The sequence below is a fragment of the Gordionus sp. m RMFG-2023 genome, chromosome 4, assembly GCF_954871325.1.
Source record: "Gordionus sp. m RMFG-2023 chromosome 4, tfGorSpeb1-WG-v2, whole genome shotgun sequence".
Taxonomy (NCBI): Eukaryota; Metazoa; Nematomorpha; class Gordioida; order Chordodea; family Parachordodidae; genus Gordionus; species Gordionus sp. m RMFG-2023.
Genome location: NC_088778.1, coordinates 1477546 through 1493338, shown reverse-complemented (window position 1 = coordinate 1493338; position 15793 = coordinate 1477546). Strand labels below are relative to the sequence as shown.

At 30.9% G+C, this 15793-nt stretch overlaps 1 protein-coding gene across 2 annotated transcripts; it reads right to left on the bottom strand.

Annotated features, from left to right (window-relative positions):
- Window positions 1-347: 347 nt before the first annotated feature.
- LOC135929165 (protein sel-1 homolog 1-like) lies at window positions 348-14687 on the bottom strand. Of its 2 annotated transcripts, none has more exons than XM_065465689.1 (18): window positions 14548-14687; window positions 13530-13843; window positions 11568-12093; window positions 10589-10705; window positions 10062-10280; window positions 9362-9443; window positions 8575-8737; window positions 8184-8371; window positions 7858-8039; window positions 6500-6780; window positions 6007-6094; window positions 5569-5817; window positions 5222-5370; window positions 4878-5043; window positions 4691-4765; window positions 3895-4067; window positions 1822-1944; window positions 348-611 (listed from the first exon to the last, which is right to left on the bottom strand). In XM_065465689.1, exons 1-18 carry the CDS (start codon window positions 14612-14614, stop codon window positions 468-470), a joined length of 3306 nt encoding a protein of 1101 aa, XP_065321761.1. In that variant the 5' UTR covers window positions 14615-14687; the 3' UTR covers window positions 348-467. The 2 variants fall into 2 exon arrangements, with proteins under 2 accessions (XP_065321761.1, XP_065321762.1); XM_065465690.1 differs by having other exon boundaries at window positions 10062-10277.
- Window positions 14688-15793: the final 1106 nt, after the last annotated feature.

Here is a 15793-nt window from a genome sequence, read left to right as displayed (position 1 = left end):
TTTAATCAAAAATCTATCTAGATACAGATACCACATTTTTATATCTAGATCCTTTAACAACTCTGCAGATCACTAATATATATATATATATAAATTCATTATTTAATTCAAATCCGAAAAACGGAACAACAAGTTCTAAAATAGATTCGCAAATTTGGGATTGGATTTCTCTTTATTTTCCTGAATCAAATCCCTCTACCATTTGACAATTATAAATTATAGTATAAACCCTATTAAAAATATTATTTAATATTAACAAATCACTTTTGTAAATATATCCAAAGAGTCTTTTGTGTGAGACTTGTTGGGAAAGATTCAAAATATAAATTTTAAGGAATAAACACGGGTATAATAAGAACATGTTTATTTATAGAACTCTTTTAAACCAAAATATTCTGGTATAACTTGGCGTGGGGTAAATATGTTTTTTGAAAGGAAAAAAAAATATATAAATAAAATCGCGATATTTAAGCGGGTAAAGGTCGGCGTCGAAAATATATGAGCGTTCCCAAGATGAAGGCGGCGGCCATGATGAGATACAGATCCCAATCATGTGGTACAACACGGTTTTGCAGCTCGTACAGTTTCGCCAAAGTATTCTTGTAATTCAACTATAAAATAAAGTAATTTTTTTTTTATTTAAAGAATGGTTTGGATCAAAAATCGAATTTCGAACACGTTTTTAACCTTTGAAGGGTAAGGTCAAAAAATAACGGGATCTTAAAATTCTATATTTTATTTATTTATTTATTTAATACTATTTTTTTTTTAAAAAAATCTATTTTAAAGATTAAATAATAAAAAAAATTATATTCATTTTTTTTATTGTAAAATATAAAAAAATATACCTTAAAAATAAATTTATTTTTAATGGCGACAATGTTACGTCTTAGCTATGATTAAATGTTTATACCACGGTAAATTATTCTATAAAAAATGGATGAAACTCTGCAAAACGCTTAACATAAAAGTGGAGACCTACTGAAAACCCCAAGTCAAAATATCCTGTTACGTAGAGAGAAATTTTTTTAGGTGTTGATATCCTCCCTAGAGACCTGCAAAATTAGGGCCGGCCCAAGTCCGACCCGGCCCGAACGGGATTCAGGTCGGGCTCGGGCCTAATTCTATTTAAAATAATCGAGCCGGATCGAACCTTGAAATTTTTTTTTTAATATATCTTAAATTTCTCAATTTTATATTGAATTTGTTATGCAAAATAAAAATATTTGATTTTATTTATTGAAACTAAATGACATTATAACGTATGTCTTTTATTTTGAGTAATTATAAAAATTAATTTCTATATTTAAAAAAAATTTCAGGTTCGGGCTGGGCCGGCAAAACATTTTTAAAAATTTAGGGTTTGGGCCGGGCTTGAAAAATTAGGCCCGATGCAGATCACTAATCCTCCCAATGTACCACCCGAGGGTTAAACAGTTCCCCAAAATAAATTTATAGTTATATAGATGTCACTGGAATTCGGAGTATTCAGGGTACGCTTAATTGACCTGAGTTTTTAGGATTTTTTTTAAAGATTTTAATCATTTATAACACTTCGTTTATATCATTTTTTAGAAGGGCTGATTTTACTGGAATCGTATTCCAGCACCCGAACAGGCCCGTGGATCCATCGGGTTTTTTAACCAGACCTGTAATTATTTATACCATGCCCAGACTGTAAATTATAATGATTTTAACCTTCAAAAACTTGCTAAATCCTTATAACGTGGTAATACGTATAATATACACTTGCATACAAATACTAAATTAGATATTCTCTGAAGAAATTTTGGCATTATTCTTAGAGTATTCATTAGAAACCTGTTTAAATTGCTCGTAATACAGCATGAGAGAGAGTTTAAAAAGCGCCAAAGACACGGGGACCATGGCGTCTGGACTAGCTTGGATGGCCATATCGTAATATCTTTTGGCTAAATGGAGATCCTACAATCATAACATGATATATTAATAAATATCAATTTTTTAACAAGTCATAATCTTAGGGAGGTCCTATACCATTTATTTATTTCATATCTACTCTATTGATTTCTTTCTTTCTCTTTGATTTCTTTCTTTCTTTCTTTCTTTCTTTCTTTCTTAGAAAGACAATTGGATAAATACCTAGGTGAAAAAAGTTGCCATCAAATAGAAATTTGTCTCTATTCAACTTTTCAAATCTCTTTCATAAGTATTCACTTTCCTTCTCATTTTATTTATTTTATTTCTCCTTTATATGTATGCATCGCAGACAGAATGACTGGCATGCATCATATTTCTAATTTAGCATTTGAGTAGAATACAATAAAATAGAATAAATAGATAGGCAGGGCCGTAGCCACGGGGGAGGGAGGGGGGCCTCCCCAAAAAAATTTTGGCCCCCAAACCTGGCCCCCAGAAAAAATCTTTGGCCTTCAAAAGTGGCCCCCAAAAATTTTTCTTGCCCCCCAAATTTGAAAATTTTTTTGGAATTGATTATTTTATATTTTTAATATAAATTTTGAATATTTATTCAAAAATATTCAAAAAACATGTCTATTTAGAATTGATTATTTTTATATTTTTAAAATATATTTTGAATATTTATTCTACAAACATGTCTAGTTTGTAAATTATTTTCTATCCAGTTTTATTTTTATTTTTATCCAATATTAAATTATCATTCATTCATTTTTTTTTCATTTTTTTTTATTGTGTATAACATTCTCTATAGGTATCACATTTATATTATAATATATAACCAGTTATTTTATTTTACAGCGTTTATTTTAAAATTATGAAGAAACAATCAGTTATTAACTCTTATTTTAAGTTAAAGTTAAACAAATGTCAAGCAACATGACCTCTACAAACTACTAGTAATACTACATCAGAAATTTCAGAAACTGATTAGACCGATTTACAGAAGATGATTTTAATCTTTTTTCATCTTTTAATACATTGCCCCCCCCTTGACCCTGATTATTTTTTATCAGATAAAATGGCCACATTAAAATCCCTATTAAACTTAAATATGGAAACACTGCATCATGAAATGAAGATAGCAAAAGGATTGCTAGCTTCGGAAGCTAAAGAAAATCATAATTTTGAAAATATCTTACATATTATGTATAATGCATTTAAAGAATTATATAAATGCTACTCAGCAGCGATAAACGGCTTCTTGTGAGGCCTCGTTCTCTACATTAAAGAGAGTTTTATCGAGCAGTAGAGAGTCTATGAAGGATAAACGTAAACAAAATTTAGTATTAATGGCGTATGAAAAAAGAATAACGCAGAATTTATCTTTTAGTTCATTTATATTAAAATTTAAAAATAAAAATCGCCGTATTCTATTATAGTAATATTTTGTTTTGTATATGCATATTATAGTTTTATTTTGTTTTGTATATTCATATTATAGTATTATTTTGTTATTAAATTTTTAATAAAAATAGGAAAAAATTTCTATGAATGCGTAATTATTTGTTTGATTTTAAAAAAATAGTGGTCCCCTCAAATAAGCACTTGGCCCCCCTAAGTGAAAATTCCTGGCTACGGCTGAATCGCCTAAAAATTTGGATAGAAATTATAATAATTTTCATTGGTAGATTCAATTCATCATAATCAAATTAAGAAATGAAACATCCTACGATTCTCGTAGAATCATAATATTAATTACATCAAAGCATGTGATGAAAAGAAAAATCATTTTTTCGGCGTCTCAAAAATTTAAAAAAAATGGCATTTAGATTAAAGTTCGAAAATATAATAGGCAAATACGAGAGGGTTAGGTATTCGGGGGCTACCATACCCTAATATGCGAGATGATTCGGAGATAAGACACGTCAATCATTTAACGACGGACATATAATTGTTATTTTTTTTAAAAAAAAAATCTTAAGAGTTAAATATTACCTTTTTGAGACCGAACCCTTTTTCGTGCATGAAAGCCAGGTTGAAGAGCGCTCGGGCGTTGCGTTGGCTCTCGTAAGCCGTACGATAATTATGGGCCGCCGCTTCGTAATCGACCTCTCCCCCGACCCCGTAGTAATAAAAATCTCCCAATTTAAGACGGGCACCATTATAACCTTCATAAATTTAAAATATATGTTAAACACTTTAATTTAGTAAATAGCGCCCATAATTAACCGCTAACCCCCATCCCAACAAACTATATCGATTTTGTAATAAATAATTTTGATGTAGCAATTTGTTAACGGTTTTCATCCTTTTCTTATTCCATGGCATCTCTCGTATTTAAATTTCTAAAATACGTTGTAAAAGTTTCACTTTCGTTTAAATACAAAAATAAAACCATTTTTGATGGATATGAGATAAGTATCCCTACAAATATAACGCCATCTATTCGAGATATAGTGAACACGTGCACTTTAAAATATGTGGTATAGCTATGGCTTCTAATAAACAAATCTTCTTCTACTTCTCCGTTCAATGACGATTTCCAGGTTTACCCAGGTTGGCCAGTTTTCCCTCTGATATAATCATTAGGAACTTTTGTAGCAAGGTTTTTACAATCGGATGCCCTTCCTGGCATCGACCCCTTTAGGCGCAGAGGAAACGGTGATCCCATTCTAGACCCAGACTTAGACCTCCATAAGCCGCCAAAAGACCTTGCCACTCTCCCGCCACGATGAGGCTAAAGGTAGTATTTTGGGGGGTTCTAATAAACGAATAATAAGTATAAATAAACCTTGAAGAGCTGCTCGCTTCCATAGAACGAAGGCTCTGGATAGGGATTCGTTTCTCGGGAACCAGGATATATTTTCTGTGTTTCGAGAAAAAATACATTTTAAATGAATGTATCGATGATCTGAATTAGCAAACTCTTTGTAACGAAAAAAAAAAAGGAGTGAGAAAATCGTGATATATATCTAAACCCTGTTCAAGAATATAAGCCGCGTTGCTCTGAGCAGCTTCGTAGCCCAACTCGGCCAAAAAGAGGTAGATGACGAGGGCCGGTCCAAGATTGTCGTTCTTATAAGCGTGATAGGCTTCCATTAGCATCCTGCCCCAGTAACCCCGTTCGGCGACGTTTTTGAATAACTGGATAATATGTTATAAAATACACAAGGTAAAGCACTCCTTGACATAAGAATTGGAAATAAAGAGAGGACAAAGTGATTGAATATGATGAGACGTAATCCGGGAGAAAAGTGAAAATAAAAGTAAGAAATAGGCCGCTATTTGAAAAGGCGGGGGGAGAATATAAAAAAAAGGGAACTTCATTAGCGGTATAGCAGGACCTTATCGAACCGAGACCGACTGCGTGCATTTGGGCTAGGTTATAAAACGCCAATAGATTTCCTGATTGCGAAGCTAGATTGTAGTATTTCAAGGCCAGCTTGTAATTGGTAGTTACTCCTAAACCAGCTGCAATATATAACGAATGAATGAATGAATATCATAATTGAATACGAAATGGTCATTGAATTTGACAATGACACCTCTTCTTTAAAAAAAAAAATGGTATCAAAGATTGATTACATCTATTTATTTATAATGTAATGTACGCATGCGCATTAAAAATAGGAAATATCTATATTTAGAACAGAATTATGATCACTCAACTGAAATACATGTTAGCTATGTAAAGTTGCGCTTCGGGGTATCCCTGATCAGCCGCGGCCTTGAAGTAACCGTAAGCTTTAGCGGGATCACTGACCAAATAATCTACGTTAACCCCGTTTGTCGGGGCGTTTTTTTTATCCTTAAGTGCGGTCAAGGATGCGCCACGGGACGAATCCACGCGTTCCGGGTTAGTAAGCGAGTAACCGAAAAGGTGCATAACGCCGAGCCCCGTTTGTCCCATGGGATTATCTTGAGTATTCACATCAATCATTTTTTTTTAAAAATAATATGAATCAATCAATCAAATATATTTGATGTTTTCCTAGTTCATCTAACCTTTTCCATCCTTTTATAATCTCTAAAATCTTTCATACAATAAGGTACACATAATGAGAGAGAGAGAGATAAAAAAAAACGCAACGCGCAATATGTTTAAACCCTGTTTGGCGGATTTGGTGTAATACGCGAAGGCGGTTTTGTTATCGGGAGGTAAGAATTTGTCATCTCCTATGCCTTCTAAATACATCTGTAATTATTTTTGGATAGGAAGGCAACAATTGTTTATAATTTTTTTTCATTGATAATATAAAAAAATATTTAAATATACTACTGTAAAAAAAGCCGATACATTTATAAAAGTTCAAGATTTTTGGACCTACCAAATAAATTTATTTTCTAGTGAATAAGAAGAATTGGGAAAACATAATTTAAAATATATGTATATTTATCTCTTTTTAATGCAAGAATTTATGGAACCAAGAATTCTAAAAGATGGGATTAAAATCGAGGAGAATTTGAGAATAAAGTGATCTTAAATCCTTTTTCGTGATTATAGATTTGTGGCATAAATTTTAGATCGTTCCACTTTTTATTTAGTCATATTTTTTAAAAATACAACTCCATAAATTTATATTTTAGAAGAAGAAAAAACCTTAGCTAGAAAGGCTTGAGCGTAGGCATTGTTGGATGTATGGGCAGCTTCCCTGAATAACGCGAAAGCCTGGTGGGGGTCAGGCATCACCCCTCTGCCCCCTTGATATAGAAGCTGGCCCAGTCCTATTTGCGCTTGCACGTCACCTTTATCGGCCAAAAACTTGTAGTATTTTATCAGATCCCGATCTAAGATGACGGAGCCAGAAGAACTTGAACTTGACGAAGAGCTTGAACTACTAGAAGTTGTAGAAGAACTCTGAGAATTCGCCGTATTCGAACCTATATAAAAAATTATTAAAAAGTTTATAGGATTAAAGAATTGTAATCAATTTTTTTTCTTCTTATACCGCAAATTACTCTGATAAAGGCGTACCGTTCGGGCGTTTTATCATCTACGGTTATGAATAAAGAAGGTCTCGGAGATTTAGGAATACACTAAGAAACGAGATATGTTGAGAGAGTTATTAATGCCATAGCAAAAGGTCGCCTGCTTTATTAACTCGTTTACAATCCGAAAAAATAACCAAGGGGTCTAATGACTGAGTCTATGGTCAATAAAGAAGATTAGTTAAATCATGCATCGACACATTGGATCTTAAGAAACCTTAATAAAATGGTTGAGAGGAGGGGAAGTTGGAAAAGATCTTATATGCACGTATAAAATCGTTAAAAAAACGTGTGCGTAGAAAGGTGGAATGACCAATTAAATTAAGGGAGGGGATCCAATGAAAAGTATAAATTTTTATAAAAAAAAATAAATTAAGAAAATTATAATAGAGTAGGAGAAGATTTAAAGATATCACGCATAGAATTTGGGAAGGACAAGTCGTTTCTCAGTCAAAAATTGACTGATAAGTTTCAATCAAATCAATTTTAAAAGAATCAATTCAGCGAAAATATAAATTATATCATATCGATAAAATAAACAAGTAAAAAAAAAATTAATTAGAAGAAAATTTCATAGCATAGCATTAGCAGCTTCTCAAATGGCAAAAGTAGTCATCAAAATTAAAGAAACCTCAATACTCATTAAACCACACATTTTTATTGGTAATTACAACTTTTAGGTATATTAAATGGAAGATCTAAATTTTTATATGACCCAGAGCTTGATATTTGAATAATTTCATTATAATTGGCTCCAAATCCCAAACATCATCAGCCCAGGACCACGGAAAATGGAGATAGGGGATTAAAAGGGAAAATAGCTAAGCGGATAAACTAGGAAAATGGAACTATAAACGTCGAAAAAAAAATACACCTTAAAAATAAATAACGGGCAAAATCGGGTATTACCTTGCAATCAGATTTCATTTTTTTTTCCTAAAAAATAAAACGTGTCGGAAAAATTAGTACCGGTGGTAGAATCCGCGGAGCTCGTTGTGGTAGACTCTGACACGCCAGTAGTTACGGTATTCTCGGGTGGAGGCGTTTGAGGAGGATCGGCCAAATCCAGAAGGCGTATTCGTTGAATAACCCCGGGATTGTCTATCGCTTTGCTGTCCCTCACCTCTTTGGCCACCGTTTTGGCTACTCGCCTATAAGCGGGAAAATCAAAAAATAATAGATATCATATTGGCGAAAGTTTTTCCCAAAACAAACATTTTCAGAATCTTATCGGAGTTTTTTAAGCAATAGGGGATTATGACTCCAAGATCTCCAAGATGGAGGCTATAATAAACCTGTAATTAGTGAGAGACGATTCGCAATTTTCTTGAACCGAATACCCGTTCCTGTATCTGTAGCCTAGGGCCATCCGCGCGAAAGGGTTACCCCCTAGAGAAGCGAATGTGTAATATATCAGGGCCTTGGCCTGCGAAGATTGAACGTTAGGGGAGATGAGGCCGGTCGAATGTAAGAATCCCAAGCCCTTTGAATCGATTGACAGGCAATAAAAATTATAAGTTAATGGCAACCGAAAAAATTAATAACGAATTAAAGTATTGGATTATTAGAAATGCTTGCTTATTCCAACTTAATAATCAACAAATTAAATATAAATGATCACTAACTCTTAAACGTTTTATAATATATATATATATATATAATGAATCGTGAAAAATAAATAAAAACCATCTGGGCTCTGGGGGATCCGATCTTGGCCAAATCTTCGAAAATAAGACGGGCCCTTGTCAGATTTTGAGGTAAATGACGACCGAACAGAAAAAAGTATGCTAACTCTTCCAAGGCCGGTATGTAATTCATTTTGGAGGACTCGAGTATGAGGTGGCTAGCTCTGTGTATGTATACATTTTTTTTAAAAAAGTTATTAAAAGATAAAATGTCTATTTTTTTAAAAAAAAACAAAAGCGAGAACGCGATTATTTATTTTCCTCTTAAGAGACCTCTAATATCTATTTGCCTCTTGAAGCCAATCGGAATATGATCACTAAGATTCTTTAGAAATGGTCATCTTCCCCAATAACAATCTTGGAACGAATTGTTTCTGCATGTTAAAATCTAAGAAATGTGTGAAATAACGCTAACTTCCTCAGCGACTATCATCTTCTCTTCTATTGTCACGACCATCCTCAACACGTTTGGTGCGAATTCCCCGAACAAAAAAACACTAATCATTTTTCGGAAATTATCTTTAGCGATTCCGCCGCGGAGAATAGCGATTTCAAACATTTGAAAGTTATTTTTCCTCAAAGCTTCTCAGTATTCCTTGTCCGAAATTACAGCCTTCGATCTTTCCCCGATTAATCCTTATATTTGTAATTGCCAATTTTTATCGCCAATAATTACACCTTCTTACGCGCGTAACACGCCTTTCTTATGCTCTCTCTCTCTCTCTCTCTCTCGTATGGGGTTCATAAAATTTGATACAAATTTAAACATTTTTTTTTATCTTCATTACTTATCGAGGGCTGGTTCCGGTGTGCCAATTCCTATCGTTCGCTTCTTGAGTATGTTCCTGGCTTTGACGTAGAGATCATTCGCTAATAATAAACAAAGTAACATTTCAAACTAGTGGTCCGCGTAGACAAATCCGGACCCGATCCAACAAAACCCGAGCGGACACGATCCCCTCGACTGTCAGATTCGGACCTGGATTTTAAATTACATTTTTGAACAGATTACTAAAATATTTTTTCCTAATGTCCTTTTTTGTAATGGACCCTAAGAAATATGTCCAATGAGACTTTACCCGCCCGTATTCATAATACTTTATTCCGATTTAAACAATTTTTTTTACATTTTTTGCAGAGTGAAAATATAAAATTGACAATATACTAACTGCTTTGGCATTTCAATATTTCCATATTTTTGGCAAACTATTAGTTGGGAGCTTAGCAAATATAATATTCTTTTTCTAGAAGAAGCCATGAGGCGCTAATAACTCTTCTACCTTTAAAAACCCCCTTAAAAGTAATGATTTAGACCGGATTGATTGAACACTGAAGGGTTAAAAAAAATTCATCTGGCCTGGATGAACCGGGAATAGGTCCGATGCAATGGCTCAAGCTCAACTTTAAACTTCCGGTTAGTAGTAAAAACTAGCTATCCGTAAATAATAAATGTATTAAAAGTATGCCATTTTTTTTTGTTTAAAAAACCTGTAACCAGATCACTTTTTAATTGTTGCAATCGGAGCGCCGCTGCCGACTGGTCGGTATTCTCGACATTGCCCTCGTGTTCGTCAACCTTGGACTCGGTTTTCCGGCGTAAAAAATATTTGTTGACATCTTTTTCGGTCATCCCATCTATCCCCCGGATCTCGTCGTTGTTGTCTTCCTCTTCCGCGTCCTCCAAATGATCAATTTCCGACGTATCTTCTGGTTCAAAAAAAACAACAACAAACAATGATAATAATATAAATATATAATATAGGAATAAAATAAAATGTAAACATCAGGGCAAAATCCTAGAAAAACAGATTTTCTTGGTGTAACAATTGATTCGCGCCATTTAAAATGGACGCATGTGTCCTTGGATAATAAAGAAATTGGGCATTATTTTGTATTTCTCAAAGTCCGTAGTAAAAAACTTGACCGAAATGATATATTAATTAATGATTAAGTGAACTTAAATAGTTTACAATCCAGGTTAAACTCAGTTTTTTTTTTAAATTATAATTTTTTACTGTCCTTCAAGGTACCAAGAATGTCATCGGCGAGATTGTTGAACAGGAAATTAGGGATTTCTTTTCCGTTGGCGATCATCTTGAATTTTACCTTGGCATTCAACCCCAAAAGTTTCTCTTTTTTTTAATATTAATTTTTAGATCGTGAAAAGAAAAGGGTTAGATTTTTTTTTTTTAAAAAGAGAAGATAAAAAATTAAATATCGTTTTTTTTTCCTTAGCGTATCCCCCGCATTCGTAGTTAGCGAGAATTAGCGGCAGCGAATCCCCGCTAACTGGTAACTAAGGATCATCATATGCTAAGAAAGGTCTGGTTCAAACCGGGCACAAAGAAAACCGATTTAAGCCGATTTTAAAATAAATTCTGACGCGGTCGTTTGTTGGCAGATCGGTTCGATCAAATTGCGTATGAAAATGAAGCACCGATTTAGCGGATTTGATCTAGACCCGCTTTGGACCGGGCGGTTGGGGGAGTCTAAACTCGGGTAAACGCGTAACCTTTTAAAATAAGCTTTGAAAAAAAAAAGATGGCGAAAAAGAGAAAAATTAACGAGAGAGAAATAAGCGACAAACAAAAACATTCATCATATTAAAAAAAAAAATGCAAGCTCTCGAAATTATAACGAGTGAGAAACGTATACGTAAAACCTTTTTACACGCACGAAAAAAAAATGCAAGCTAGCATTATAATCTTAAAATGGCCGATTTATGTCGATTTTCGATTGAGTAATCTCGAGATATTGGCAGAGGTCCGAACCTTTCCGCTGTCATTCAACGAGCAAAATCTCTTTCCGGGATTGCACTATAATATTTCGGGCTAACAACACTATTTTGGGCTCAAGAAATCAGAGATATGATTGGACGGATTAACTCGATTTTCAAGTATTATACGTTTTGACCACAGAATAATTAGTTTTTATTGGTTGGTTCAAAACTTACAAACTAATTATAAAAAAAATAAGTAATATTTAAATAATAACCCAAACTATTGCCGTCGTCCTTTTTATCGTCGTCCGCTTCTTTGTCTGTGGCAGAGTTTTCGTTCGCGGGAACACCTTCGTCTGGTTCGGTTTCCCCTACACCCCCCCTCACAATTTGTTTGACAACTTTTATGGCTTCGTCGAAAAATTCATCCTTTTCTTGCTGATCTTCTTCAGTAATACCACCAAAATTTTCATCATTATTTTCAATATCATTATTTTCCGTTTTGGCGTCTGGAATCTCATCATTCTCTGCTACATAGTTTACGCTCTCATTTTGTACAAAATTATTTGAAGCAGGCGTAACGTATTCCGGATTTGGTTCAGATGGTTGGGAATTTAGCGGTTCGGTTCCTTCGAAGTTTTGGTTAGTCGTTTCTTCGACATTTACATTAAGCTCCATTTTGTTATCCTCAAGAACACTAGAAGCAGAAGGTACCACCTCATCTTTGTTTTCGGGATTTTGTTCCTTTAAAATATTCTCGTTCGCCATCTTTTCCAGTGCTTCGCGGGTTTCTTGGAAGGTGTTACCATAAAAATAAATTATTGATATATAATTTTATAATTCTTTAAAGTAAAATTAAAAGGTATAAAGATAGTCGATCAATCAATATAGTAAGTCTGTAGCCAAATCCTCAGCTAAATTTTTAGCCGAGTTTAGAATAGCAAAATAAGTTTCACTAGAGGATCTAAAAAATATCTATAATCTTTAGAAGAAAAAAAAATTTTTGTATAGAAATAAAGATAAAATCAATATTATTTTTTAAAAAAAAATTGATCTTGTAAACAAGATTTTATAAAATCAATCAGCTGTTAAGTCGTGCCGGATCGGATCCCACTATGAATGCAGCCTAAAATATCTCCTAATCCTGACAAGCTCTTTAAAATAATTTCAAGAACAAACTCACAGTTGAGGAAATTACCTAGGGCCATTTCCAAACAAAACAATTACAAGATGTATAATGGCGTTTTTTATGATTGAAGCGAACAAGTTATATTTTTTTAAAGATTATATTACGCAATAATTTTAAAACAGGTAAACCTTACTCAATTCAAATAGAGTATAAGATGAATTGTGGATTTTTAAAATGCTAAATGGTTAAAATAGTTTGATATCACATCGTAACTTGTTGAGTACATTTATTCCTTATATTTATCATTTTTTAATCAAAAAAAATAAATAGTTGAGCATCATTATATGATATTTCTGTTATTAAATTATAATAAGTAAAGAAATTATGATAATAGAACTATTAGATAACTATCCATGACTCCTTATTATAAAAATGAATGTTTAGCTAATCAGATATTTCATTTATCCCAGAATATCTCAGGACAATTTTAAAAAAAAAATCTTATCTAATATGATAGATATGTTATTGAAACATTTTTAACAATTAGTAAATATTTATATATACAGGTTTTATGTAATTTACATGGAAAAGTAAATAACATCTTTATGAACCCTTTTATGGTTGTAATATAAAAATCAGCTGGTTTGTTGCTTGGAAGTTAAAAAAAAATGTGCAAAAACATGCCTAGAAAAAAATATTTTTTACAATAACTTTTTGCTTGGAAAATGGCATCTAGGTGAAACAGATTTATTTTTTGATAATTTGAAACCCCCATTAAATTTTAAAAGCAGACTTCAGATTGACATTTATTTTATAGTATGGCCTATATTTTAGGAGAATTCAGTTCTATACATTCCATCACTGCCAAAAATATTCTTAGATAGTACACAGAAGGTACGAACCGTCACTCAAATAAAAATTTTAATAAAAGATGGGAAAGCATTAATTATTTTATTTTTTTGGATTTTTTGTTTAGCCCAGACCCAATTACATTCTTAAATTTCAAGCCTGAGTTTGGTACAATTGTTTTCAAATGGCTCAAGTCTGGCAAAAAAATAATTTAAGTTTAGAACACTCAAAAAATATTGAATAGACATTTAATGTTTAGTTTACTTTTACTATTTTCATGATCATCAAAATTATTCCCATGCGGACTATCATTCTTCACATCATTTGGAATATCCTGAATCTCATCATTTAAAGGCTGATGAGTTGGTAATGTATCATCTAAAATATTGTGTTTATTTTGACTAGTTTCAATATTCTTGTGTTCGTGGTCAACAGAATTTAAGGGTTCTGAAATTGATTCTTGATTTTTTTCAATTATTTGGTCTGAATTTTTTAAAAAATTTTCCTGAGCAATTTTTTCATCATTTTTTTTATCCTCATTTACATTAGCCGTTGCATGATCTTTTATAATATCTTTAAAAAGATATAAATTGTAATATTTTTATTAATTTAAATATAATGTTTAGTTAATATTTAACCATTCAAAAAAGAAAGCCAATAAAATTCCATTTTATCTTCACATGGCAAAGTATATGTAAATTTAATAAAATCTATTATAAATTGAAACAAAAAGTTAAAATAAATAAATATATGGTAAATTTATAACTATCATATTAGTTTGCCCATATATTAAATGGACAACAGATTGTAATAGTAATACATCATTTTAACATAAAAGCCCAAATTTTAAACAAATTAAAAATACCTTTCAATTCTAATTTGAATAAAAATACTTACTTCAATATAACTTGTATTTATCTTACAATATGTGAATCTTGTAGCAAGGTGGGAGAAAAATAAAAAAGAATTTCTAAACAACCTTATACATTAAAGGAATTTAAATCATTTTTATATAGTTTAGCTGAAGACAATTTTATTTCCAAGAATCTTACTTTAAAAACATCCAAATTTTAAAAACTGATCATTATAAAAGGAGAATAATTCAAGAAATTATTATAATATTCAAGACTAAATAACTTTAACCAAGATAAAGACCATTCTAGAAATTTTAAATAAGTTAATTTAATTTTTATCTATAAACTAAAATAGATTTGAATTTTTTAAAATTAAATAAGCTATCATAAAAGTTATATTAATAATCAAATTAATAATTTTACCTAAATTATCAGTTTCATATCCCTTAAACCCCAAGAGAAATAATAAAATTATTATATATAACTTCATTATGTAGTGTCTAACATACAATTTTTAAATTTACAAATAATTAGCATTTATTTTTTATATTTTCTCATAATTTTTTTCAACACGTAAATGTATGAATGAAAACACATGAAAATAATTATCAATAGAAGATTTATTATTGTAAAAGATTATGATCATGCCAGATTTTTAATAATATTATGATGATTTTTATTTTTAGATACAAACTTATTAAAATTTTAAGAATTCCATTATTACTGCCAAACCACTAAATAATTTCAATATGTAAAGGTAACTGAATTATGACAATGAGTTAGTATCCTTTTTATCAATACTAGATGAAATTAGAGGTTGGACAAAATTACCTAGATTTCCTTAATTTCAGTCACAAGTCGCTTTCTTTTTATGATGATGATTTCCTTAATTTCAGTCACAAGTTGCTTTCTTTTTATGATGATGATTTCCTTAATTTTTAGTTACAAGTTTCTTTCTTTTAATGTTGATATGATACTTTACTTATAATATCTTTCTTTTAATTTTATTTTATTTAGTAGGCTTTTTATTTTAACTTTATTTTGATATTATTTTAATTTTTATAATAGATAATTTTACAAATAATAATTAATTTTAATATTTATGAACCTCTAATATAATTTATTTTAATAATAATTATTATTTTTATTAATTATCTGGAAGGTACACCTTTTATATCTTTATATTTTACTTCTTTCTTTGCTATATTTATTAACTTATTATGAAACTTACAGCTCAGGTATAGTTTTACACTCTTATAACTTCATAGTTTCTATTAAATTTTATTCTATTCCATTAAATTTTATTTTATTTTATTAAATTTTATCTTATTCTATTAAATTTTATCTTATTCTATTAAATATTCTATTAAATTTATCTTATTCTATTAAATTTTTATTTTTATGACAGACATTTTCATTTTATATTTATTATTTCTGTTTCATAAAATATATTTTTTTATAATTTTTATAGAATATTATAACTTTTATAGAATTTTTGTCTAGATAAATAAATAGAATATATTTACTTTTATATTATAGAATTTTATATTTTTATAATATTTAACTTCCCGATAAATATAATTAGTAGACAAAATATTAGAAATCTACAAATACCAGAAATTAGAGATAGGTTTAACCATAATTTGTGTGAAAAGGTTATTAGATTTAA